Raw genomic sequence first — 25,276 nt, 5'->3', positions numbered from 1 at the left:
AAGAAATTGAAAATAATACTGTCCGTTCCTATATCTTGTAATAGAGAAAGGTAGGAGAGATGTCCTGGAGGCCAAATTTAAGCTTCTAGGTAAGAGATTGAAGTTCAGGACCTCCATGGCAGCGTGCTCTGAAGTGCTTCCAATTCCACCTGCAGGACCAGGTAGACAGGCTGAACTGCAAAGTCTCAATGCGTGGATGGGATGATGTAGGGAGGAGGGTTTTAGGTTTATTAGGAACTAGGGAACCTTTTGAGAAAGGAGGAACATTTGGGCTCCATTTAAACCAAAGTGGAACCACATTTCTGGCATGTAAAATTTAATAAAAGTTTGTAGAGGAAATTTTAAACTAAGGGCTGGGAGAAAGGCAACAGGTGTGGAGAAGCACATGGCTGGGACAGAGAAGTCCCTTAGGGAAGGATCTATTAACAGTGATTTCCTATATCCTTGTAAAGAGGAGAGGATAGAAGCTGATAAAGTTCAGGCAGGAGCTGAAGAGAATCAGTCAAATAAAAGAGTCTATTCAATTACATCACATAAAGGTAGGCTACTGAATACGGATACATTTTATAAATGCTTATATACAAATGCAAGAAGTCTAACTACTAAGATGAACTTGAGTGCTGGTATTAATTGAGAATATTGGTATACTAGGCATCACAGAAACTTGGAGGAAGTATGATAATCAATGGACCATGGTAATTCCAGAGCACAAAATATATAAGCATGACAGAATGCCATTCTCCCACCAGCACAACCTACTATGTGAAAGAATGCACAGAGCCAAATATAGTGTAAATCAACTTGTATCACAGAATCTCTAGGGATAGACATTCCTATGCTTGAACAATAATTGTATAGCAGAAGGAATATACTACTGACCACCTGACCAGGAAGATGATGGTGATCATGAAATGCTCAGGGATATTAGAGAGGTTATAAAAATAGAAAAATCAATAATGGGGAAACCTGCAGAGAATAAAATTCTAGACACTGTGAATGTCCAGAAATTTATTGATGCAGCTAATCCTGGAAACCCCAAGAGGTGGGGCAATTCTTCATTTTAGTCCTAAGTGGAACACAGGATCTGGTCCAAGAGATGACTATAGCTGAACTGCACGGTAATAGCAACCATAATGTAACTAAACTTAACATCTTTTTGCAGGGGGAAATACCAAAGAAGCCCGCAACTGTAGCATTTAACTTCAAAAAGGGGAACTATACAAAAATGAGAGAGCTAGTTAAACAGCATTTAAAAGGAACAGTCACAAGTAAAATGCCTCTAAGCTGCATGGAAACTCATTAAGACCTCACAATAGAGACTCAAATTAACTATATACCCCAAATAAAAAAAATAGTAAGAGCACCAAAAAAATGCCACCATGGCTAACCAACAAAACGAAAGAGGTGGTTAGAGGCAAAGAGGCAAACTTTAAAAATTGAAGTCAAATCTTATTGAGGAAAATAGAAATGAGCATAAACTCTGGCAAGTCAAGTGGAAAAGTATAGCTAGGCCTGCCAAAAAAGAATTTGAAGAGCAACTAGCAAAATACATGAACTAATTAAAAAATTAAGTACATCAGAAGCAAGAAACCTCAGTGAGGGCAATGAATGATCAAGGTGCTAAAGGAGGACTCAAGGAAGACAAGGACATTGCGGGGAAGGTAAATGAATTTTTTGCATTGGCCTTCACCACAGAAGATGAGAAGGAGATTCCCATACTGGACCCAATCTTTTTAGGTGACAAATGTGAGGAATTGTCCCAGATTGAGATATCAAAGGAGGTTTTGGAACAAACTGATAAATTTAACAAGTAAGAAGTAATCAGGACCAGATGGTATTCACCCAAGAATTCTGAGGAAACTCTAATATGAAATTACAGAGCTACTAAGTGAGGTATGTAACCTATTGCTTAAATCAGATGACTGGAGGAAGCTAATGTAACGTCATTTTTTTAAAAGGCTCCAGAGACGATTGTGGCAAATAGAGGCTGGTAAGCCTAGCTTTAGTACCAGGAAAATTGGTTGAAACTATAGTAAAGAACAGAATTACCAGACATATAGATGAACATGATTTGTTGGGGAAGAGTCAACATAGTTTTTGTAAAGGGAAATTATGCATCACCAATTCATTAGAATTCTCTGAGGGGATCAACAAATATGGACAAGTGTGATCCAGTGGATATAGTATAAGTGAACTTTCAGAAAGTCTTTGACAAGGTCCCTCACTGAAGGCAAATTAAGCAGTCATGGGATAAGAGGGAAGGTACTCTCATGGATCAGTAACAGGTTAAAAGACATGAAAGAAAGTGAAAGGATAAATGGCCAGTTTTCACAGTGGATTTAGGCAAATAGCAGGAACCCCAGAGATCTGTACTGGGACATATGCTGTTCAACATATTCATAAATAATCTTGAAGAAGGGGTAAACAGTGAGGCGGCAAAGCTGGCAGATGATACAAAATTATACAAGATAGTTAAGTCCAAAGCAGACTGCAAAGACTTTACAAGGGATCTCACAAAATTGAATGACTGTGCAACAAAATGGCAGATGAAATTCAGTGTTAAGTGCAAGATAGAGCACATTGGAAAACATAATCCCAACTATGCATACAAAATGTTGGGGTATAAATTAGCTGTTACCTCTCAAGAAAGAGATCTTGGAGTCATTGTGGATAGTTCTCTAAAAACACCTGCAACATGCAGCAGCAATGAAAAAGCTAACAATGTTAGGAACCATTAGGAAAGAGATAAGACAGTAAATATCATATTGCCTCTATATAAATCCATGGTATACCCACATCTTGAATACTGCTTGTAATTCTGGTTGCCATATCTCAAAAAAAGATATTAGAATTGGAAAAAGTATAGAGAAGAGCAACACAGTTGAGGTGTGTGGAAGAGCTTCCATGAGGAAAGATTAAAAAGATTGGTACTGTTGAGCTTGGGTAAAAGAGAAGACTGAGGAAGAATATTATAAAGGTCTATAAAACCATGAATGGCGTGGAGAAAGCAAATAAGGAAGTGTTATTTACCCTTTCATATAAATACAAGAACTAGGGGTTACCAATGAAATTATTAGGCAGCAGGTTTAAAACGAACAAAAGGAAGTATTTCTTCACATAACCTGCATGGAACTTATTGCCAGGGGATGTTGTGAAGTCCAAAAGTATAACAGGGTTCAAAAGTTCATAGAGGGATGGTCCATCAATGGCTATTAGCCAAGATGGTCATGGACAGAACCCCATGCTCTGGGTGTCCCTCAGCTTCTGACAGCTAGATGTTGGGGGATTGGGTGACAGGGAGTGGATCACTTAATAGTTGTGCTGTTCTGTTCATTCCCTCTGAAGCATCTGGCATTGGCCACTATCAAAAGACCAGATGGACCAGAAACATGGCAAAAATTATTAGACTGGATAATATCTGAGATCCATCTAGTTCAATATCTTGTCTATGGCAGTGTTCAGTACCACATGTTTCAAAGAAAGGTGCAAGAAGCCCTAGACTATTCCATTATGGTGTAACTTATCCAGAGGGAAATTTTCTTCCTTGACTTCATTAGTTATAAAGTGCTTTGAAGCATGAGGGTTTATATCTGTGTGTTTTTCCCCTTCCCCCTCTCCCCAATTCAATCTATTGTGTGAAAATTAAAGGAAAATCATGTGGTGTTCTTTGAAATTTAGAAAAGTTTTGGTTCTGTTTCTAGCTGGACCACACTATTTTACCTGGACCACTTCACTCATTCCAAATAGGAAATCATTTGAAATGGAATTACTTTCCTATTGTATTTTTCAATACATTCCTAGTTATAGTATATACATATTAGAACCGATGTCAAGCTGCAAATCATGACAAATCTTCAGTTTGATTCTGTGAATTTTGAAGATATGTGACATCCTCTAGTATCTTCTGTTTTGCACTTACCCATGTGGAAATGTTCAATATTTTTTTCGTCATGGATAACAAATGGCATCACTAATGTTCCTGGAAAAATTAACCAACAAAAACATATTTACAGCAGAAAACATTAAAGAGGTATTAGCATTCAGGATGTACAAAACACAGTGTATTTTTATCTAGTTTATAAATGAATCAAGGAAAATACTGAATAGTTGTAACGACTTCAGGATCCACAAAGCTTAGATCTTGATCCATCTCTGAACTTTTGCAAATTCCAGACCTGTTGGAATGCAAGATTTTGAACTTTTCCATTGTAGAGATGGAATAAGCAATAGATATTGAATCTGGACTTGAATTAAAACTTCATCAGTGTCTCCAGGAGATTAGATATAGGTTTTGGTTTGGTCCCAATTCTAGTAAAATTTTGCACTGGTCTATTATTGAGTATCATAAATTACCTGTGCCCCAAAATGTATATACAGTCTTATATTCAGGTCCAGAAGATGCTTCTAATGTCAGGGTTCTGAGTGACTAGACAGAATTAAAGGAAACCAGTGGGAAAATCTAAGAAAGGTCTCTTTGTTTTTAACTTAGTCCTTGCGTCCATAATGAGCAGCCATGCCAAAGGGCAGAAGGAGGTATGTGGAAACCAGCATCCAAAATGCAAGAGAAACTGAAAATTAACAAGTGGACTGCCCCAATCCAATTTGCATAAAATAGTTAATGCATGCTAAAATGGATCACTGCAAGCATGAAAGGTGTTTTGGCAGTTAGTCCAACACACATACCTGCAGTAACATGTCAGAATAAGCAGAATAAACTAATTTGTATCCTTTAAGTCATGACTTTACTGTACTGCCATGTCTCGAAACAAAGGGCAGAAGAGGGGATGTAGAAAGACAGACTTTGAGAAAATGCATGGAATGAGTGAGTGATAGCAGCAAACTTGCCTTGCTGAATAGTCATCCTGAATAAAGCTCTCCAGGCTCAGGACCTTTCTGGCTGAAGTCATTGGGGAATTTTGCCATCAATGTCAATGGGAGCAGGACTAAGGCCTATGGTTTGAGTCAAGTTCTGCTCCTAGATGTGTGTGGCAGCTCCCACAGCTCAACTGGGGTTTCACTTGTATAATACAGTGTACCCCTGTTTATTAGAAACCCTATTACCAAATCTCCATTTTCTGAACCTCTTCCCTGTCCCAAGCATGAGATTCATGGAGGACAAGGAAGGGATTCAGATAATGTGGAGGTTTGGATAATAGAGCAGAGACCCCAGGTCAGGACTGAGAGAAGGATGAGTCCCCAGCCACGGGGGAGGCCACTCTGCTGATGAATTGCTCCTGTGTGGTGTATGAAGCCTTCTGCAGCCCACCATGTCTTGAGAGTGAGTGAGCTGGGCCATCATAGTGGAACTTTTTACAATATATAATATCTAATGGTTTTACAATATCTTGGAAATTCCAGGTTTTGACAAGTTCTAGTAAATTTGACACAGTATTTCACCAAAAAGCCACCTATTAATCTGCTAGTCTGGAGGTAAGTGTATGAGCTTTTCCCATGTGGAGATAATGTATTCTGAAATATGTGAGAAACTCCTTGATTAAAGGATGGATCACAATAACGGATAATGGTCAACAAGTATAGAGCCATCAATTGTGGATGATGGTGATCCATATGGCCTAGATGAATACCTTAGAGATGCATAATAGTGATACTTTTAAAGGGGCATAAGGGTTTTAGGTGCATAATTCCCACTGAATTTCAGTGAGAGTTAGGGACCTTCCTCCCTTAAGATACCTTGAAAATCCTAATTTAAATTCTCGGGTGGGTAAAAGGTTCAGTTTACAGAGGCTGTCCAACATTTAAAGGTATATTCTGAACTTTATCAGAGTGTCATAAACAGTTAGTTAAGGGTTACGGTCTCTTTTACCTGTAAAGGGTTAACACGCAGTACCTGATGAACACCTAACCAGAGGACCAATCAGGAACAAGATAATTTCAAATCTCTGTGGAGGGAAGTTTTTTTTTTGTGTTCTTTGTTTTGAGGAGAGTCTCTCTTGGGAGCTAAGGGAGTCCAGACATCTTAATCAAGTCCTCCCAGATTTCTGCAGTATTTTTCATCTATTCAGTCTAGTGAGTATTAGAAAGGCGTACTAGTATTATAAGTTTATTTCTACATTTGCAATTGTGTGTTTTGCTGAAGGAATATCTTTATTTCTGTTGCTGTTACTTTGCTTTTACTGAGAAAGAAAGGGGGAGGGGGAATTCTCTCCAGATTTAAGTTAGATCCTGTGTATTGTTCCATCCTGGTATTACAGAGATAGTGTACTTTCTTTTTGTTCTTTTAATAAACTCTTTTCTTTTTAGGACTTGATTGATTCTTCTCTTGTTTGCATTTTCAAGGGAAGGGGACGGGGAGGTGAGTCCCTCTTTGTGTTGAGTCAAGGATTTGACTCGGTGTGTAATCTCTCTCTGATTACAGAGAGGGGAACTGGCTGTTTCTCTCTCTCTGGTGAGATTCAAGGGGTTTGAATCTGGGTTCCCCAGGGGAAGTTTGGGAGACAGGCAGTGTGTTACCCACTTTAAACTTAACTGGTGGCAGCAGAACCGGATCTAGACTAAGATTAGTTTAGAGGAGTCCATGCAGGTCCCCATCTTGGAACCCAAAAGCTCCAAGTGGGGGAGAAGAGCTATGACACAGAGCCTCTTGAGTATGGAAATCTCATGAGAACATGTTCTGTCATGAGAATTCTCATTCAGACCAACTGTTGTCATAGAATTTGGGGCCCTTTCACTTTTATTCCAGGCTGTGATCAAGAAGAGCAAAGGCACTTGAAAATGAAAGTTGTTTTAAAAAAAAAAATCTCAGGTGGCAATAATTGTATCTGGTTTTTGAACAGCAAAGCTTAAGATTTTCCAAATGTTATATTCTAAGTTCATACCCATTAACTTCAACAGGAGCAAGACCAAGGCATATGGTTCTTAACCAAAAGCTATCTTTAAAAAATGCTAATGTGGCAAAAAAAAGGTCCCATTGAGTTTGGGGTAGTTTTTTGGAACAGTTTTTATTTTATTCAAAGTAGCTCACCCATCTGTAGTGATAGTGTCCTGCACTGGAATGGAAACTGGTGCCTTTTGAGGTGCTAGATGAAGAATAGAAGTTGTATTATGTATCTATGTATGTATGCATTATGTATGTCTTTCTTGTGTCAGGTCTTCTAGGGACTAATCCAAAGTCCACTCAAGTCAATGGGACACGACAGGGCTCTGGATCAAGTCTATAGACAGGAGACAGGTCTAAGATTGCTGTCTTTAGGTAATAATATCCAGGTGCTCTTCACTTCTGATCTGGAAGAAGCTAGAAAAACATGAGACTAAGAAATATCAAGAATCAATGTAAGATTGCTCATCTGTGAAAAAGAAATTGCCTAAGGAAAAACTAGGAGGTGAATTACTCAGAGACAAATTGCTGTCTTGGTCCCTGGAGGAAGACTAAATTTTGCTAAGCACTAGTTAAAAAAAGTAAACAATCAATCTAAAATTACCCTAGAAAAACTCTCACCACGTCCATTATTTATAGGCAGATTATTTTGTTTACTAAATTATAGAGCATGTCATTCTTACTCTGCAGGCGGAATTCACAGCCATGAGGGACCAATATATGCGAGGTGGAGAGGGTTTCATTATCTGCTATTCCATCACAGACCGCCAATCCTTTCAGGAAGCTGCAGAGTTTAAGGAGCTCATTTATCGTGTCCGGCACACTTATGACATCCCATTGGTGCTGGTGGGAAACAAAATAGATCTTGAGGAGTTCAGGCAGGTAAGTGAAGTTTCTTCCTGCTCTTTTTCCTCTGCTATGTTAGGAGTTTATGCAGCATGTGCCATATGGTACTGTTGAGAATTATTGACCCAGAATAGGCCTGGATCAAAGAGCAATGCACCAGAATTGTTAATAAATTAAGGTAAATATTACAGTTCATTTGTATTACCCTTTTCAATCTAAAGGACCCTAATCCACTCATATCCACAGCTAGCAGGTTTTGTAAACTGATCATATTTGCCCTGCAATCTACTGACGTATCAAACATGGAAACCCAGGATGCCATTTATACATAGTAGAATTGCACTTTAAATAAATGATGTAACTTGGGTATAGAAAAATATAACGGTTTAAAGTGCTGTCCTCTAGTTCATTAGCATCTGTGTTCACATGCATGACAATCTCCTTTTCACCTTTTAGCATATCACCCCCATGTGTTCCTTCGTCTTTTCCTTAGAAAATCAAAAGCAACAATAGGAGTGAAATTAGTTTTGGGACTCTGAGAAACATCTAAAGAGTTTCACATTTCTTTCCAGATCATTGACTTTCTCCCTAAATCAGACTGAGACAAAAGCCTAATGGTGACAATCCAGCTGTAGCATAATGCTCAGCTTGAGGCCTTGAACAACAGTGCTCTGTGTAATATTCTGTAAAATACATGTAACTCTTGAGGTGCAATATATAGGGTGGAGGAAGGCATGTGAATTCAATCATTCCACTAAGAATATTCCATTACACATAATAGGAGTTCATTACATTTAATTTCTTTATCTAATGTTATCTATAGATGAATTTTCAGCAAGTCACTACTTGCAATGATATTTGTGTTAGGAAAGATTTTTATTTCCCTCACCCTCTGTCAGGCAGCCCCTGCAGTGTTGGGGAGAATGAAAGGCCCAGTGAAGTAGAGCAGTCACGGGGAGCCAAGGGAAACCTTCCCATAGTTGGGACCCTCCTTCCAGATGGTGTTGGGGTATCCTCTCACACTGAGGTTACCACTCCGGTGGAGGGAACTCCAATCACTAGAAAAAGGCAGGTGTTAGTAATCGGAGATTCAATCATTTGAAACATAGATAGCTGGGTTTGTGATGACTGGGAGAACTGTATGGTGATTTGCCTGCCTGGTGCGAAGGTTGCAGATCTCTCGAGGCATCTAGGTAGACTTATGTGTAGTGCTGGGGAGGAGCCAGTGGTCATGGTACATGTAGGTACCAATGACATAGGGAAGGGTAGGAGAGACATCCTGGAGGCCAAATTTAGGCCGCTAGGGAAGAGACTGAAATCCAGGACATCTATGGTGGCATTCTCAGACATGCTCCCAGTTCCATGTGCAGGGCCAGGTAGGCAGGCAGCGCTTCAGAGTCTCAATGCGTGGATGAGACGATAGTGTAGAGAGGAGGGGTTTAGATTTATTAGAAACCGGGGAAACTTTTGGGATAGGGGGAGCCTATGCAGGAGAGATAGGCTCCACCTAAACCAAAGTGGAACCAGACTGCTGGCACTTAGCATTAAAAAGGTTGCAGAGCAATTTTTAAACTAGAGATGGGGGAAAGCGGACTGAATGCAGAGGAGCACGTGGATCGGAGAGAGACTTCTCTTAGAGGAGAGTCTATTGATAGAGATTCTCTAGGTGTTAGTCAGGAGGAGAGGATGGAAGAAAATAAAGTAGGGGCCAGATCAGACAAGAAACATTCACATAAAAAAGAATCCGACACATCAGAAAAGGGCAGACAAATAAACAGTGCCAAGGTTTTTAAGTGCTTGTACACAAATGCTAGAAGTCTAAATAATAAGATGGGTGAACTGGAGTGCCTCGTGTTAAAGGAGGATATTGATATAATAGGCATCACAGAAACCTGATGGAGTGAGGACAATCAATGGGACACAATCATTCCGGGGTACAAAATATAACAGAAGGACAGAACAGGTCGTGCAGGGAGTGGCACTATATGTGAAAGAAAATATAGAATCAATATGAACCTATGAAGTAAAAATCTTAAGTGAATCCACATGTTCCATAGAATCTCTATGGATAGTAATTTCATGCTCTAATAAGAATATAACATTAGTGATCTATTATCGATCACCTGACCAGGACAGTGATAGTGATGATGAAATGCTAAGGGAGATAAGAGAGGCTATCAAAATAAAGAACTCAATAATAGTGGTGGATTTCAATTATCCCCATATTGACTTGGAACATTTCACCTCAGGATGAAATGCAGAGACAAAATTTCTCAATACTTTAAATGACTGCTTCTTGGAACAGCTGGTACAGGAACCCACAAGAGGAGAGGCAATTCTCAATTTAGTCCTGAGAAGAGCACAGGATCTGGTCCAAGAGGTAACTATAACAGGACCGCTTGGAAATAGTGACCATAATATAATAACTTTTAACATTCCTGTGGTAGGAAGAACACCTCAACAGCCCAACACTGTGGCATTTAACTTCAGAAAGGGGAACTATGCAAAAATGAGGGGGTTAGTTAAACAGAAATTAAAAGGTACAGTGACTAGAGTGAAATCCCTGCAAGCTGCAGGGACACTTTTCAAAGACACCATAATAGAGGCCCAACTTAAATGTATACCCCAAATTAAAAAACATAGCAAAAGAACTAAAAAAGAGCCATCGTGGCTTAACAACCATGTAAAAGAAGCAGTGGGAGATAAAAAGGCATCTTTTAAAAAGTGGAAGTCAAATCCTAGTGAGGTAAATAGAAAGGAGCATAAACACTGCAAAATTAAGTGTAAAAATGTAATAAGAAAAGCCAAAAAGGAGTTTGAAGAACAGCTAACCAAAAACTCAAAAGGTAATAACAAAATGTTGTTTAAGTACATCAGAAGCAGGAAACCTGCTAAACAACCAGTGGGGCTCCTGGATGATCGAGATACAAAAGGAGCGCTTAAAGACGATAAAGCCATTGCGGAGAAACTAAATGGATTCTTTGCTTCAGTCTTCACAGCTGAGGATTTTAGGGAGATTCCCAAACCTGAGCCAGCTTTTGTAGGTGACAAATCTGAGGAATTGCCACAGAGTGAGGTGTCACTAGAGGAGGATTTGGAATTAATTGGTAAACTTAACAGTAACAAGTCACTGGGACCAGATGGCATTCACCCAAGAGTTCTGAAAGAACTCAAATGTGAAATTGTGGAACTACTAACTATGGTTTGTAACCTGTCCTTTAAATCAGCTTCTGTAACCAATGACTGGAAGATAGCTAATGTAACGCCAATATTTAAAAAGGGCTTTACAGGTGATCCCAGCAATTACAGACTGGTAAGTCTAATGTCAGTACTGGGCAAATTAGTTAAAAAAATCATAAAGAATAAAATTGACAGACACATAGAAGAACATAAATTGTTGGGCAAAAGTCAACATGATTTCTGTAAAGGGAAATCATGTCTTACTAATCTATTAGAGTTCTTTGAAGGGGTCAACAAACATGTGGACAAAGGGGATCCAGTGGACATAGTGGACTTAGATTTCCAGAAAGCCTTTGACAAGGTCCCTCACCAAAGGCTCTTACACAAATTAAGTTGTCATGGGATAAGAGGGAAGATCCTTTCATGGATTGAGAACTGGTTAAAAGACAGGGAACAAAGGGAAGGAATAAATGGTAAATTTTAGAGGGGTAACTAGTGGTGTTCCCCAAGGGTCAGTCCTAGGACCAATCCTATTCAACTTATTCATAAATGATCTGGAGAAAGGGGTAAAAGGTGAGGTGGCAAATTTTGCAGATGATACTAAACTGTTCAAGATAGTTAAGACCAAAGCAGACTGTGAAGAACTTCAAAAAGATCTCACAAAACTAAGTGATTGGGCAACAAAATGGCAAATGAAATTTAATGTGGATAAATGTAAAGTAATGCACATTGGGAAAAATAACTCCAACTATACATACAATATGATGGGGGCTAATTTAGCTACAACTAGTCAGGAAAAAGATCTTGGTCATCATGGATTGTTCTCTGAAGACATCCACGCAGTGTGCAGCAGCAGTCAAAAAACAAAACAGGATGTTATGAATCATTAAAAAGGGGATAGAGAATAAGACTAAGAATATATTATTGCCCTTACATAAATCCATGGTATGCCCACATCTTGAATACCGAGTACAGATGTGGTCTCTTCATCTCAAAAAAGATATACTAGCATTAGAAAAGGTTCAGAAAAGGGCAACTAAAATGATTAGGGGTTTGGAACGGGTCCCATATGAGGAGAGATTAAAGAGGCTAGGACTTTTCAGCTTGGAAAAGAGGAGACTAAGGTAGAGGGAGGTAGAGGTATATAAAATCATGAGTGATGTGGAGAAAGTGGATAAGGAAAAGTTATTTACTTATTCCCATAATACAAGAACTAGGGGTCACCAAATGAAATTAATGGGGAGCAGGTTTAAAACAAATAAAAGGAAGTTCTTCTTCACACAGCGCACAGTCAACCTATGGAACTCCTTGCCTGAGGAGGCTGGATAAATTCATGGAGGTTAAGTCCATTAATGGCTATTAGCCAGGATGGGTAAGGAATGGTGTCCCTAGCTTCTGTTTGTCAGAGGATGGTGATGGATGGCAGGAGAGAGATCACCTGATCATTACCTGTTAGGTTCACTCCCTCTGGGGCACCTGGCATTGGCCACTGTTGGTAGACAGGATACTGGGGTGGATGGACCTTTGGTCTGACCCAGTACAGCAATTCTTGTGTTCTTATGTTCTTATGTTATCTCTATAGTTCCCTGATTCTAAGCTTATGTTTTATTGGGCATTCAGGTTTGCATTAGTTGATGGGATAAATGGTCATACTCCTGACATAATGGTCTGTCACCAGTAAGTTTAGTAACCTTTCTCATCTAAAATATTTAGAGATAGGCCTGATGAAACAATACCAGTAATCCAAATAGCCATTCAGTTTGAGGAACTTTGGACCAAGATCTGAATATTGTAAATAGACCTTTATGTCTATACTAGGCCACACCAAATTCCCAGATTCAGCCCTTCCTGGTATAAATATTATGAAAGCTGGGGTTTGGCTGCTGAACAATCAAATTTGTTACATGTTTGTCTTGTGAAAACCCAAAAATTATGCTATTAATGTTGAGATTTTAAAATATGTATTTCTGGCCAGTTATAAATGTGTCAAGTGTCACAATAAATTCAGCCATCTGTGCAATGGAAGATGATTGAAACTATATAACATACATATTAGAGAACTACAGAAAGTTGGATATTAATCTTTTCAGGTCTCAGAAGCTTAGGAAGAACAGTGTGGTCATCATTTGGATGGAAGTCTTTATATGAAACTCCAAAGTGATACAGGAAGAGGTGCTGATAGCACTGATGCTAGAGATATGCCTCACTCCAAAGAGAACAAGAATGAGATGATAAAGTTCTTGAGTAAAACTTTCCAAAGTGCCTAAATGGCTTGAGTCCCATTTTCAAAAGTAATTTAGCCACTGAGAAGCCTAAATCCCATTGATTTTCAATATGCCTAAGTCATTTTTGAAAATGTCACTGTGGCTACCAAACTACTTAAGTGCTTTTGAAAATGTTACCCCTCAGGACTAGACCTGGTCAAAATCTTTTGAGTTAAAAATTCTTTAATTGAAAAATGGCTTTTTATTAGAACCATTTGTTGGTGTATGGTTTTTGTTTGTTTGTTTTTTGTAATAATCAGACTCTTTCTTTTTCACAGTGTTTCATAGTGGGTTTTTCCCAGTGCTTAATTTGGGAAGAAAAGTGCTGGAGATCAGCCAATAAAAATGGTGCCCTCCGCACAGTGTGATGTCATATGTCCAATACATGAGAGGTCACACCTTGCATGCCAGGGACTGAAGAGATGCTGGGACTGAGCCCTGCCAAGCCTCAGCACAAATTAAGCTCTTCTTTCCCCCTCAAAATGGCTATCACACATTTTTGTTTAGCAAAAACCATTTTGACAAAAACATTTATGATGAACTTCAAGCCCTGAGAAACAAAAGCAGCTTCAAAATTTTGAATCATAGTGTTTTTCCTCCAACCAGCTCTACTCCTGCTACCTTTTGCAAGGTTAAGGCTGTTTTCCAAATGACTGCTATAGTGAGGGATCTCCTTAGAACCATGAACAGTGGACGACATCTGTGTTGATGTTGTTAGATCTATTAGCTGCCATTGACATCAGTGGTCATAAAATACTAAACCTAGAAGGAATGAGTGAAACTACATCAATGTACTTTTGCTCATGCCCCTTGGGCAGATCTCAGAAGATGCTTCTCCTCACTGGAATCCCTTATATATGGAGTCCAAGGCTCAATTTTATATGCTGAAGATGATGGAAGATAATTAGGTATGAGACTGTACCCATTCCTTTCCACTAGGACCTAATTACAGTACTCCAGTCTTCAGACATGGGGCTATTTTTAAAGGCCACCAAGAAACTTCAACCTGGAACAGCCTCCCTGCCAGATGAAAATGGACCATGGTCACTGGTGTTCAGTGGCCAATACTGTCTTCCTGTGCTATGACAAACACAAATCAAGGTCTTGATTCAGAATTTTTTTAAGCCTCTAGGGAGCTTGGACTAATTTGCCTTAGAACTTCTCCCTCCGTGACCTCTCTACAGCAGTCAGCAAACACTCTAACACTTCAGACAGGATATCCTCATCTGACCTACATTCTGGGCTATTGTCTGTCGAACTCCCTGCCACTAGAGATTAGAGTGAGGACACACTTTGAATCTTTTCTCCAGCAAAAGCTTTCCTCTAGGCTAAATCTACAAGCCAGGGGTGTGATTTCCTCTGCTCACGTACATGGACTTGTGGTAGATCTATGAATACTGCTGCTGCCTGTGGTACTGTGCCTACGCTACTTATACTCATTCTAGGTCTCACAGGACTACTGCAAGTATGTGTGTGGGAGCTGCGGAATCACATCCCAGGCTCATAGTGTTGATGTAGCTTTAGTAATAAGGATATTAGGTGAAAGACCTATTCATCTCCTTTCAGGAAGACAGACGAGCATTGGATAATGTGGTGGTTTTCTGAGTAAAATCTACATTATTGGTATACAACAGAAATAAAAGTAATGTTTTTTACAAGATGGAAATATGCTTCTTTAGGTCCCAATTGCATAAGGCACCTAAGCCAATCTCCAGCTTTAACCATGTCAGTAGTCCATTGGTCTTCAGTGTGTTTACTCATGTGCATAAGTTTTTGCAGATTCAGGGCCTGAATGAGCGTTTTGTTGAACACAGCTGGATAAAATGAGTAGCTGTGACTGTTCACATGCTTAAAGTTAGGCACATGCTTAAGTACCTTGCAGAATTGGGTCTTAATTCTGTTCATGGGACTATATTAAAAATGCTTCATTTTAATTGCAGATTAATTCTTGTTCTTGTAGATAGCATGAATCATTGTACCTACCGGTACAAAGCAACGTGACAAAACAGACTATAACAAACAGTGAGAAAGAAAACTACCCAATTAAAGCTACTAAGGGAATGTTACATAGGCAGAATGCAATTACCCAAATTGGAATTTGGCCAGGGTACCAAGGCTAACACTAAGACTTTTGTTAAAGACATTTTCATACTAAAGTCATTAAAGATACATTTCCAAATGCTTTGAATAATATGACAGTAACATTAGCTCCAATGTTCCTTAACGCTGTTTCCATTTAACCACAATTTCATAACAATCAGACAGGCCGTAGGAGTTGGGTCAGCAAAGCTACCGTTTGAATTGCTATCCCCTACACAATGAAATTAATGATGTATGTCATCGCTCTCAAATCTATCAATGGTGATATAAGAACAAGAATAATCTGCAATTAAAATTAAGCATATGAAACAACACTACTAAAAATGAGCTTATTATTTTTAAATAAGGTTTCCTTTTTTGATGCCTCCAGTGAATTTTTTTAAGCATCTCTTGTGCAATCCAAATGTATACTTATGTGCCTCCTGCAGTGGAGCTAAGGTCAGTCACATGCTTGACAAATCTGCTGAATAATGACCTTTGGAGAATCTCTTTAGGTTAGAGTGTGTTTTCGGTGGGTTGGCTGGTTCAGATCTTGGTCTTAGGTTTCTAATTCTTATCTTTAATCAGGGCAATAAATGCATGACTAAAGACCAATTTAACACCAATGACATTTTACATTTAAGTAATTAGATTAATAAAGATAGGCAGTGTATGTATTTTAATTGCAATTAGATTATTGAAAAACTTTAAGGGCCAGATCCTTAGCTGGTGTAAATAGACATACCTCCACTGACTTCAATGGAAATACACCAATTTACACTAACTGAGGATCTGGCCCTTAATGAGCTTTAAAATCTGTCATAGATAAACATTTATTCTAATTAAAACAGTACCACTTAAGAATAGATTTAATAGGACACTTAATTTAAATTATATTGATTTGATTAATTCAAACACAATTAAACATAGTCATGGTCATGGTGTTAAAAGCTGCCAGAGTGTGATTGAAGCATTTGCATAGATTGTTTCTATTGGCCCCCAGCATGTAGGCATCTGCAATACACGCTCAAGAAGTCCCACAATGCCCATCAAAGTGCCTCCACTCTGACCATGAGAGAATACCTCTTGGTGTACAAGGGCAGCTTATGTTTCGCTCAGCCCTTGGACTCTCTGGGAAGCCTGTCACCAAAGATGTTAGTTTTACTAATTACAGCCCTGATCCTGCAAAGAATTACACACTTGTTTATCTTTTAGCACAACTAGCTTCACTGGCTTCATGTATAAATCTTTACATAATCCGTGCCCGTGATTGCATATTTTTTTTCACACTAGGAACTCATGAGAGCACTCTTTTAAACTGAACGTTATCAGATGCTGTGTTCATTTATTGTATTTGTGTGGTTAAATTAAAACTCTAGGGGTCACTGTGCCATGTGCCCAGATAATATCTAGATCTGTAGTATGGTACTTGAGCAGGTTTTCTTGATCCTAACTAGCTGTCTTTGGAACATTCAGACTTAGATGTTAATTCTTTTGACCTGAATTTGGGCAAGATGAACATAAGAACGACCATACTGGATCAGACTAATGGTCCATCTAGTATCTTGTCTTCCAACAGTGGCCAATGCCAGATGCCTCAGAGAGAATGAACAGAACAAGTAATCATCAAGTGATCCATCCCCTGTCTCAGCTTCTGCTGAACAAAGGCTAGGGACACTATCCCTGCCCATCCTGGCTAATAGCCATTGATGGACCTATCCTCCATGAATGTATCTAGTTCTTTTTTGAACCCTGTTTATAGTTTTGGCTTTCATAACATCCCCCGGCATACGGTTCCATAGGTTGATTGTGCAATGCATGAAGAAATACTTCCTTTTGTTTGTTTTAAACTTGCTGCCTATTAGTTTCATTTGGTAACCCCTAGTTCTTGTGTTAGTGAAGGAGTAAATAACACTTCCTTATTACCTTATGAGCTTAGTGGTTTCATGAATGAGAGTTAACATTATGTTGCTGCTGTGAAAAAGGCAAATATCACTCCGGGGTGTATTAATAGGAATGTTATATGTCAGACACAGGAGGTAATTGTTCCATTCTACTTAGTACTGGGGAGACCTCACCTGAGGTATTATATTCAGTTTTGGGCACCACAATCTAGGAAAGATGTGAAGAAATTGGAAAAAGTCCAGAGGAGAGCAGCAAAAATATGAGGTTTAGAAAATACGATTATGAGGAAAGGTTGCAAGAATTGGATGCATTTCATCTAGAGACGAGAAGGCTGAGGGGGCACATGGTAACAGTTATATAAAAGATTGTTATAATGAGGATTATGTTCTCCTTATCCACCAAGGGTAGGACAAGCAGTAATAATGTTAGATTGCAGCTACTGACATCTAGGTTAGAGATGAGGAAAACCTTTATAGCTAAGGGTAGTTAGGCACTGGAACAGTTTAGGTTGTTAAAAGCCTCCAGGGATGGGAATTCTGCAACAGGTTAGACAAACACCTGTCAGAGATGGTCTAGGTATATTTAATCATGCCTCGGCATGAGAAAAACGACTAGATGACCTCTTGAGCTCCCTTTCAGCCCCTACATTTCTATGATTTTTGACGTACCAGTAACACCAATTTTTTGACTCTACGCTACAAATGTACAGTGTTGCAGCTTCACCACTGTAGTGCTTCTTGTGAAGACACTCTAAAGCGATGGGAGAGAGCTCCACCATCAGCTTAACTCCACCTCTGTGAGAGGCAGTAGCTATGTCGCTGGGAGAAGCTCTCCCGCTAACAAAGCACTCTCCATACTGGTGCTTAGGTTGGTATAACTGTGTCTCTTGGGGTGTGAATAATCCACACCTCTGAGCAACAGAATTATGTCAAAGTCATTCTGTAGTGTAGAGCAGTGCTGAGGGGTTTTTTTTGTTTGTTTTTTTTACCCTGTGCAGTCATCTCATCACCATCTCTGGAATGTTTCCAAGATATATCCCAAGCTGTCTGGCAGAGACTTTGAGATACTTAAAACATAAGCCTATACTCTTTTTTTTTTTTTTTGGTCTGGTAGACTGCTATGAAGAAATAATTGCTGAACTTCCTTTCACCCCCATTAGTCACTGGTACTGTGGAACTCTGAACAGATTATCTCAGTAGTTGGCAGGCGGTGTGTGTGTGTAGGGGGGAAATCCACTGCCTACTGTTACCACTTTGCTGCAGTTAACAATAGTAATAGCTTATGTTTTAAAAATGCCTTTCATGATGAGGGATCCCAAAGCATTTTATAGACTTTATTTTGTGAGTGGAAGGGCACACAGCAGATATTTGAGTCTACGCTCTCTCCGATCATCAAAGCACAATACAGCTGAACTACTGGATTTATTGTTGTTCCTCAACACTAATAGTAGCTATAGTTACACCCTTTGCTACCTTTGTCTGACACAGTGACAGTGGCCTTCCTTTCAGATGCAAACCTAGCCACAGTGATTCATGGTTTTGCCACGTACAGGTGAGAATGTTGCAATGTGCTCTACCTGGCTTTAATCAGGAGGCATGTGCTGAAGCTTCATCTGGTCCAACATGCAGCAGCCCATCTGCTAGGCAATGTAAATCACATCATGTAAGTGCTTATTCCCTGCATTATCTTCCTATCCTGTCCCAAATCCACTTCCAGATCTTTAAGTCCACCTTTAAAAGTCTGAATGGGTTAGGGTCTGTATATGTTAGAGGCCACCTCTGTCTTCATGATCCAGTATAACAGTTTCATTCAGCAGCTGGTGAAGCCCAAGATAAAAGTCTTATAGGATGCATCTCTGCAGGTTTTCCCTAAATAACTTTTGTTAAATGGGAACACTTCGGATAGAGACATAACCAGCATAACCCAATCAATGGAAGGCTGGAGCACAAAGTCAATCTGGGAAAATTCTTCAAAGCATTTCGTGTGAATGTTTTGTTTTCTTTTTTAAACAAATCTACTTTGTCCCTGTTCATGTCCCTTTAATGTTCATTTTTAATTAACATTTGGGTGATAAAGTTTTGCTGGCATCAATGCTTCAAGAAAGTGAATTAAGTTTAGAAATACCTGCAATTATCTCTCCCTTGCTATATATTGTATCACACGAAACACCACCCCTTTAAGAATATATTTTCACTCTTGAAGTTCTCTGCTAACTTAAAAATTATTTTTGTTTTGTTATTTTCATGACACTGAATTCCCTGAACATCTGAAAATAAAAGCTTTGAAGTAGCAGCCACACTTATCTCATCTTAGTCATTTTCTTGTCTTCCCAAAAATAAATCTAGAAGTTTCTCTTCAGTTCCTTTTTAAAATCTCTATTTTCTGTTGCATTAACTGTTAATTAGATCTCATTCCATAAGAAATGATAGTCTGCTGAAGGGATTTTTTTTCCACCACATTTTGTCACTCCTTTCTATCCCGAGATCTCTCCTTATGACATTGCAATAACCTCTTTCAATGCTACTCCTCCACTGCCAAAACAAAATACATCTTGTATATTTTTTCTCTCTGCCAAGACAATAGGTGGGATTTTATTTAGCAATTTTCAGTCTCATGCAAAGAAACACTATTATTAGCTTTTTTCCCCCTCTAACAACTGTTCAGTTATGCTTACTTAATCTGTCATTCCAATACTTCTATATTTCATAATCAAAGCACATGCATGCATTCATATTACCTTAAACTGTGACTAAACTGACCAAGCACACAAACTGCTGTAATGAATCTGCTACTGGCTCACTGCTGGGCCCAGTGTTAATCCCCAGTCCAGCCTCCAGCCAGTACAGGACACCATAATCTCTCCAGCACAGTAAAAAAGCACTAGTTGCAGAAGGAAGGCCAGATATCTGGCTGCCTGAACACGGGATCTGAAGGGCATACGAGCTGGATGGAGAAACACTGTTTTGCCAGCAGAGATCCAACAGTAGCCATTGCAGGAGGATACAGGGCTCTGACCAGAAAGCAATAGGATGGTGTGGAAGGGTGAGAGCAGCCTGTGTCCTCGCTCATACCTCTGGACTAGACTGCCCCTAGGGTCTGAGGTGTGAACTGTCAGGCATATCTTTGTAGTATCTGACCATTAAAGCATCATGTCAAGGGACCTTCCACCTTTTATTTCTGGTAGCTCTAGTAATGGAATCCTTTCTTTTTATCTGAAATATCAAGAATACTCAGGAATTCACCAAGGTCTCGAGCCTGAGCAGCATAGAGCTTGGAGCACTTACTGTTACACCTCTGAACATGTGGTATAGACAAAATGCTACCAGCCCCTAGCAACTGATGTGCCACAGTTCTCACAGTGATATCCTGCAGCGGGGGGTGGGTTACACAGTGAATACATGATAGAAACACAGCTGGCAGGGAATGTCATTTGCTTGGACACTTTGGGCCTTAATGTTAGTTTTTTGCCATTGAATATGTTAGTACAGAGGTAGGGTTGCTTGGTGGCATGTTGGCCCCTTGCAGAACACTGTGTTGTGCAAAGCGCACACTTCTGAAAACCAGGAACTTCACAGTGAAGGTCGCCCATGCACCACTATCTCCCCCTCTCTTTCAGCAATTCCCCTATGTGCCTTGTTAACATACATACATTCACTGGGGACAGAGGATGGATCACTTGATGTATCAGAGGGGTAGCTGTGTTAGTCTGGATCTGATTACTTGTTCTGTTCATACCCTGTGAAGTGCCTGGTATTGGCCACTGTTGGAAGACAGGATACTGGGCTAGATGGACCATTGGTCTGATCCAATATGGCAGTTCTCATTTGCCACTCACACAGTTGCTGAAATGTAAAAGCTTTTCATCTCCTTTTGCTACCCCCGTGCTCTCTCCCACAGGATTTCATCTAACCATGTTAAAGGATGAAAAAGAAAAAGAAAAAAGCCCATGCCACTTTTCCTTTGAGAGGTGCCTCAATATGCACATACTCTTACTGGCCCTTGGCATTAACATTCAGAAGTGTCTGGATCCTGGTCTACACTCACACACTTTGTATTCTTTCTGGAGAAATTGGCTGCACATGCACAACTTAAGAACCACTTCACAGCCTTTTACAACTCTCTTACTCACAGGATACCTTCACAGCCTGCACTTTCACTTAGCCATCACCAAAGCATTAGAATCCTCTCATGTTCCACCCCAGTGCTGTCAATATCCTCTGAAAGAAAAGCCCAATGCCTTGCTACTGATATATCCTACTCAATTCTGTGCTAAAATGATGCATATTGGATCCTGAAAGTACACATGCACCTCTTCTCTTTGGTCATACCCAGTGGAGGGTGAAAAATATGGATCTGCTTATATCACAATCACCGCGCTCTCACGCTTCTCAACATAATCTGCATGTGTCCTCATATCACAAACGCTTTCACCAACCAGGCTCAACTATTGCCTCAACTGTTTAGTGTAGGCACAAATAACACCTAACTTACTGACTTCAGCTGGAAGGTGTGTAAATAATTCCCATTGGCTACTGCCAGCTGCAGGCACCAGCAGGAAGGTGAGCTGGGCAGTGCTTTCCGCCTCTCCCCCTCCATTTTTTTAATTTTGATCCTTCAATAGGCTTATATAGAATCTTCTGAATGGCTTGTAAAAGGAGGTGAAGCACATGTACATTTCAGCAATTGTGGTGTTGGCAAAGTAAAGATGTGTGTGTGGAAACAGGGCATATTGGGGCATTGCTGAAAGAAGGTATTTTAAGGGTGCATCAGTAAACTTAATTGTGCATTTCCTGGTTTTCAGAATTTTGCTCAACTTAACATTCTGTAAGGGGATATCATACAATGCTGCAATCTTAATGTTGAATTAACCTCATTTGTTGCCATTGAATTTCCTAGTTTTTGTTTTTAAATAGGAAAAGATATATTGCTGGAAAGAGTAAGTAGTCATGTAGGCAATTATACATATAACGTCCTACAATTTGTATACCAAGCCAAATCAGCAATCCCCAGGTCAGGAATCGGCAATTTTTCACTCCCCTGAGCAATGTAGTTATTTTCTAGTGTAGACCTGGCCTGAGATTGTGCTAAGTAGTCCTCTAAAATCAGAAATACTAAGCACTATCTCAGTCATCAGTAGCATATAAAGGATCAAATAATAGGGCTCTGGGGGAGTTAATTTGCTATGAATTACAACCAGTTGGCTAATTAACATCCCTGGCATTCCCCAGAGTCCAAAGTATTTGGTTGTGTAGAGAAGCCCTAAGACAAGATGGACATTGGCAGACCAATATGAGCGTACAAGAGAACAATGAGACAACATTGTTCAGCATGCTGGATTGTGGTCTCAGCAGACTAGTAGCCTGGCTAGATGTCTCTGCTGGAGGGTAAAGGCCACTGAGATCTTACTTTCCTTCCTAGAAGGAAGTGGGGGTAAAGTGAGTGGAGCCTTGGTTATATATTCTCCTCCTAACATATCAGCCATCTTGTATGGGGAATTAAGGTGCAACAATGAAAGAACTGTCATAATTTATTTCCTACCTTGTGTGAGTGGGAAGCAGGAACATGGTTATCAATCATAGTCTGGTGTCTGGGTTGGGTAGGGATGGCTGGAAAACAAGAATTTCATTACACATACACACACACACACACACACACACACACACACACAAAGAGGACCCAAAATTTGGTTTAATATGGAACAAATAAATGAGACCTTTTGACATTTTTCATTAAAAAAATGAGAGTGCTAGATCAACTCACCCCAGAATAGCCTGGTGGTGGGATGTACTTGTGTCAGGTTCAAGTCCATGCTTTGTCCATCTACTTAGTTCTTATTGATTATTTGTTATGGCCCCAATTCAGGGAAACACAACACATTTTTACTTGAATTTTTTGTGTATTCTTGAAATTAGGCTGTACACGAATAAAGATGCTTTCCTGAAATGGGGCCAAAATGAACACATTTGTAAACCTCAAAATCTGTTAGAAGATCAATTGGTGAGCAAAAGAGGTAACATATTTTGAATGAATTGTTTTCTGCAAAGAGTTTGCCCATGTCTAGTAGCCTGGATGATTTCTTTTGTGCTAGTACAACAGTAATTCAAGTTACTTTGAAGAAGAAAATTTGCCAGAGCTTAATTACTGCTTGTTATGGTATCACAAATAATAAGAGCCCGACCTAACATTTAAAAAGAAAGGAGGATTAATCTGTTTAATCATTTTTGTTTTTAAAGGCTCATTTGCAGTCCTGACTTACAAACTTGTTTTTTTCAGACAAAGGAGGAAATTAGAGCGATTTATTTAGCTCTAGAAGTGCCAACTTGGCTAAGAATAGTAACGTTATCTCCACACACAAAAGCCTGTGACACAGCTAAATCTGTACAGTCGTGACAGCTAAAAAAAAAAAAAGACAAAAAATAAATAAAACGTACCCAAAAACAACAACAATAATGAAAGGGAAAATGGCTTATATCTTCCTAGAAATGTTTATTCACTAGAACTATAATTTGGCCAAGACAGTCAAATACGTGCCTAAAGTTAAATTTCCAAATCATGACGTAGGTTACTAAATAAGGGTCACTTAATATAAAGATGTCAATAAAGCCTGGAAAATTGCATATAATAAAAAGTATGTTAAAAGAATGCTGTTAAGGTTGCAAGTCAAGCAATCAAAAGTTAAAGAATGCCAGTGTAACAGGGTGGCTGGTGCTAAGCCAGCCCTGATTAAACAATGAGCTCCCCCCCTGAAAGGAATAAGGGATACCAATCTAAAAGGCTTCAGTAAGCTGCAGGGAAGAGGTACTTGAAAGAAGTAGCCGAGGCAGGTCTACACTTAAAACGCTGCAGCGGTGCAGTTGCAGTGCTTAATGAAGACGCTTTATGCCGACGGGAGAGTGCCCTCCTGTCAGTGTAGTTAAACCACCTCCTCAAGAGACAGCAGCTATGTCAACAAGAGAAGCTCTCCTGCCAACATAACACTGTCTACACTACATAACTTTCACACTCCGGAGATATAGAGTTATACCGAAGTAATATGGTAGAATAGACCAGCCCTGGGACTGCCAGAGGCAGGAGGCCTGGCAGTAAACTGGGGGATGCTCAGGAAAACAGAATCCTGAGAAGGTGTAGCTGACCTCAAGAAAGAGCTACAGGGAGCAAGACTGTCTCCTGCAGAGACACTGAACCATGACCCAGTTCTGGGAAAGATGGCTGAGAAGCCTGGGGAAGAAGGGAAGAGAGACACTGAACTGAGGTTGGGGCCTGAAAGGCCAATGTGCACCTGAGGACTGAATAAATTGGACCCCCAGTGTGGAATGCTTAAATTTCCCTGTGGACTGTGTCTAGGTTGTTTAAGGAGCCCTCTGAAAGAGGTAACAGGGGAGGGCAGTGTGCAAAAGCATCCCTGGCCATGAGGGACACTCAGGAGACACTAAGTGCCCACCATACTGCTGCAAGATTTAAGGTTGCTTGTGCAACTTCAAGTGAGCCCCCTTGTGGATACACATGGTGATACAGTTATTAACTACATTATATACTATTTCCTTCCTAAGACCTTTGCCTAGCTGTTTTTGTAAAGGGATTTTTTATTTACTTGGGGGAAAAATGAGAAGGGTGTTAATTCAATGCATACTACTCTACTGGGCTGTCACCTGGGAAAGGAGTAGGAGGCTGAGTTGCTATGGGAAGAGGTTGCAGTTGTAGACTGACTTATTTAAAAATACTTCAGAAGAAAATAAATACATAAAAACAACCTCACTCAGTTAGAACATTTCATTTCCGAGGTTCCCTGGGGGCATACACAGTGGTTAGACACAAGGCCACTCTGCTTATTGAGTGAAACACAATTCTATAACTACAGGTTTCCAACAGCACAGTGTAGGTTTCCTCTATTTGGATCTCTGGCAGGGGGTTGAAAAGAGGAACCAACTAACATGGGCTGAGCTACCTATACAAGAGGAAATGTCTCCAATCTGTGTGAGGGATTTTACTTTCCCCATGCCAGACTTTGAGACATCTATCATGTCTCCTATCCCAGGAATAATCTACTAATTAACATACATCAAGCTCTCTTTCTTCTCTTTTATGATAACATCTTAAAATCCACCTCCTCTTTGAATCATTCCTGCTACATTGACCATATCCCATTATGCACAATACCATACCCCAT

General features: G+C 39.7%; 1 protein-coding gene across 4 annotated transcripts in view; it reads left to right on the top strand.

Moving 5' to 3' along the window:
* The window catches only part of RIT2 (Ras like without CAAX 2), a 285,276-nt gene that overhangs the window by 157,243 nt on the left and 102,757 nt on the right, over window positions 1-25,276 (top strand). For 3 of the 4 annotated variants that reach the window (XM_039544693.1, XM_039544694.1, XM_039544695.1), the window contains exon 4: window positions 7,526-7,717. In XM_039544693.1, coding sequence (XP_039400627.1) covers window positions 7,526-7,717 — 192 coding nt within the window. Of the gene's footprint in view, window positions 1-7,525; window positions 7,718-12,951; window positions 13,083-25,276 lie in introns of those variants that run through there. The other variant, XM_039544696.1, reaches the window with a different exon arrangement.

This window comes from Mauremys reevesii, linkage group 6 (assembly GCF_016161935.1).
Source record: "Mauremys reevesii isolate NIE-2019 linkage group 6, ASM1616193v1, whole genome shotgun sequence".
In the NCBI taxonomy this organism is placed as follows: Eukaryota; Metazoa; Chordata; order Testudines; family Geoemydidae; genus Mauremys; species Mauremys reevesii.
This window is presented reverse-complemented; position numbering and strand designations above follow the sequence as displayed.